The sequence below is a fragment of the Austrofundulus limnaeus genome, unplaced genomic scaffold (genome assembly GCF_001266775.1).
Source record: "Austrofundulus limnaeus strain Quisiro unplaced genomic scaffold, Austrofundulus_limnaeus-1.0 Scaffold271, whole genome shotgun sequence".
NCBI lineage: Eukaryota > Metazoa > Chordata > Actinopteri > Cyprinodontiformes > Rivulidae > Austrofundulus > Austrofundulus limnaeus.
The window spans coordinates 592,357-595,408 of NW_013952673.1; the positions used below are offsets into that span (position 1 = coordinate 592,357).

Below are 3,052 nucleotides of genomic sequence, written 5' to 3' on the forward strand. Positions count from 1 at the left end.
TTTTATTTTTATTTTACGGCAGATTTTTTTTCTTTTTTAATGACAGAGTTTGGAATTTTATCACAGACCAAAAAATGTAAGTTAAACAACTTAGCTGAAGAAACATTTGTTGCGATGAGATGTTAAATAAAATACAATACAGTATCTGCATTTTGGTTCTGCCTTTTTCCAAGTAGGGGTTTCTGCMGTACATGTTGTCCTGTGGGCGGAGACGGCCCAAATCGTGATTGGCGGAGGTCTTAATGTGGGCAGAGACTACCCTACTCGTGATTGGCGGAGGTGTTGATGTGGGCGGAGACGGCCCAAGAGACGTGATTGGTCAGATTGATGTTGGGGTTTGAAGAAGCTGAAGGCAGCGGGGAGTAGCTTGRTTGAATCGGGCCTCCGTCCACAGGACAACATGTATTGCAGAGAACCCCTCCTCCCTTTTTCCCATTAAATTTAACAGTGTATTTAGATCAATTTTAGTCTCAAATTCAAAATGTAAAATTTGTATTTGCCCCTTGCTGGTAACAATAATATTATGTAGTGACTTATCTCTTTTAAGCAGATTATCTTAGTTAGGAATGGACAGTCAGTGATTAAAGACTCCCACTTTTTTATAATAAAGTAAAAGTTCAATAAATAAATAAATAAATAAACCATGGGTTACTAGCCTGGTGGCCTGACTGCTCCGGGGTGGGTTTAGGGTGGACTTGGGGGGCTTGGGACTCTGGGGGCATGTTGCCCCTTGGCTGGAGAAAAAAAACAATAAAATAAAAAATTAAAATATTTAAAGGTGTCAAACTGCAATTAACAGTTTTTGGGAAATGTTACTGTAAATATAATTAATGTTGCAGCATGTATGCTTTATTGTATGTTAGAAATTAATCTTACTTCCTTTTTTGCATAAACCTTTATGGCTTATCAAAGTGACAGTACAGATCTATTGAAGTGAGGTTCTGTAGAATGGTAATGAGCAGCTGAAATCTTGATAGCTTTTAAATTACCTCAGTTAGAAAAAAATGCGGCTTAGTTCTAATTGGAATCAAGAGCTAAATTTAATATGAGTTAAGTCAGGACCACAGCAGATGCCTGCCATTTAAAAATGACACAAAGCTCACACATTTCATTGAGTTTCACAAATGATATGAAGAAAATAGTTTCATTCCCCAACTTTTTTTGTGCTAATGCAAATAGCAGCAGTGGATATCTGTAGCCTCTCTAGTGGAGTCATGGGCATTTCCTTTTTGTAAAGTATGGTACTTTACAAATTTGCCAGATTTGGGTTGGTCATCTGCAGCTGTCTTGTATGTAATCTAAGGCTCTGCTAAAACCAAGTTCTGTTTATATGGGCTTGTTGAAGGTGGAACCAACTGGACCTGGCCATCGTGCTCCTGTCATTGATGGGCATCACTCTAGAGGAGATTGAGATCAGTGCCGCCCTGCCCATCAACCCCACTATCATCAGGATCATGAGGGTGCTGAGAATAGCCCGAGGTACCGAGGCCACACACGCTTTGAAACCCCTTTTCACACCACATTTCCTGTAAACAGAATATTGATCTGATTGTGTTACTGTGTTAAAATCTAGATGGTTTTGGCGAGTCAGTTGGCTGAATAGCCCAAAGTGTTATCTTAATCTAACTTCTCCAGCCTGCTGTTTGTAGAAACATGATGAGTTTTCCCATAAAATGCCTCTAATCTCGTTCTCGTTGGTCTGACATGCAAACTAAGTGCTGAAGCTGCTGAAGATGGCAACGGGAATGAGAGCCTTGTTGGATACGGTGGTTCAAGCCCTGCCTCAGGTACGACTCTTTCACCACCTCATGCTCTTCTCGCACACATCCCGTTCCCCGAGAGGGAGTCGGTTATCAGTCTCAGTCAACAGTCTAGGAATGTTTGCCCCACTTCTCTCTTTTTCTCAGCCTTTAGGCGACACTAATAGAAACCCATATGCACATGCATTGCCTCATACGCAGACATACAATTAGTCTTGTTTTCACTTTCAGCACCCAGACTCCCACTGAGACCATAGTGTGTGAGAAGTGGTTCCTAAGCCAGGCAGTAGGTCATTTAGMGGTGAACTGTCCTCAGAGTCTGTGTTTCTGGGCCGTTCCCTTCTATTCCAGTGCAGTTAAAGTTCAGCTGCATTACTAAAAAAGACTAGTTTGAGATCACTTTGCATGAAAAATATTAAGAGCACTTTTGTATTTGACTGAAAAAAAAAACACTTTAGATGTGAAATCTCTTGTAATCTTCCGCAGTGGGCGCTGTGAAGTAAAGCAAACTAACTGACAAAGAGGCCGAAAAATCACAGGGATTATCTGTCACTTTACTGGCTGGGATTTCTGACAGAGTCGTTTCACAGCAATCCAAGATTAGGAGTTTCAGCAGTGTGCCAAAGGAGCTTGTATGGGCAACAGACCTGAACGGGAGAGTGGGACGTTTGTGTTTTATTTTTGTTTTGTTTCTAAAAGACATTTTTTGTAAAAGCAATGTTTTAAAAGAAATAATTTAAAATTTTAATGTAAAAGGCTTATTCTTCTTAAACCCAGAAATTTCCTTATGAAACAATTTTAAAAAAACTCTTCTCAGCAAATTAGAATAATTAAAAGTGTTTTGTTTGTATTTCTGTTCTTCACAAAATCCAACATTCTTCTTTTAAGATTTTTAAAATACTTAAATGATCAGTCTGGATTATTCTAACATTTATATCCAGTAAGATGAATTACACTGATAAACCTGATAGTTGTCAGATTACTTGGATTTGCTTCATTCACATGACTGAACTATTCTGGACAGTTTTCTTCTCCATTTGGTGTAAAAAAAAAAAAGGAAATGACTGAAATATCCATGCCTTCACAAGCTGCTGGTCGTGTTGACACAAAAATCAAAAATATAAGGAAGGACAACTAAATATTCTCCCAAAATCATTGGGCCTCATGCAAGAATATGTTCGTATTCWTATCCTAAATTTCTCTTACTTTTGTTCGTACAAAGGGTTTGTACGAACATGTCACGTCAGATTCAACAAACTCTTCTATCTTCAGGAAAAGTGTGTAAATGAGCT

The 3,052-nt window shown here is 38.8% G+C and overlaps 1 protein-coding gene across 6 annotated transcripts in view; it reads left to right on the plus strand.

The window, feature by feature from the left end:
- Positions 1-3,052, plus strand: part of cacna1ia (calcium voltage-gated channel subunit alpha1 Ia) — a 211,827-nt gene that overhangs the window by 174,459 nt on the left and 34,316 nt on the right. For all 6 annotated transcript variants that reach the window (XM_014020904.1, XM_014020905.1, XM_014020906.1 and 3 more), the window contains exons 29-30: positions 1,346-1,479; positions 1,717-1,787. In XM_014020904.1, the coding sequence (XP_013876358.1) occupies positions 1,346-1,479; positions 1,717-1,787 (205 nt within the window). The remainder of the gene's footprint in view (positions 1-1,345; positions 1,480-1,716; positions 1,788-3,052) is intronic.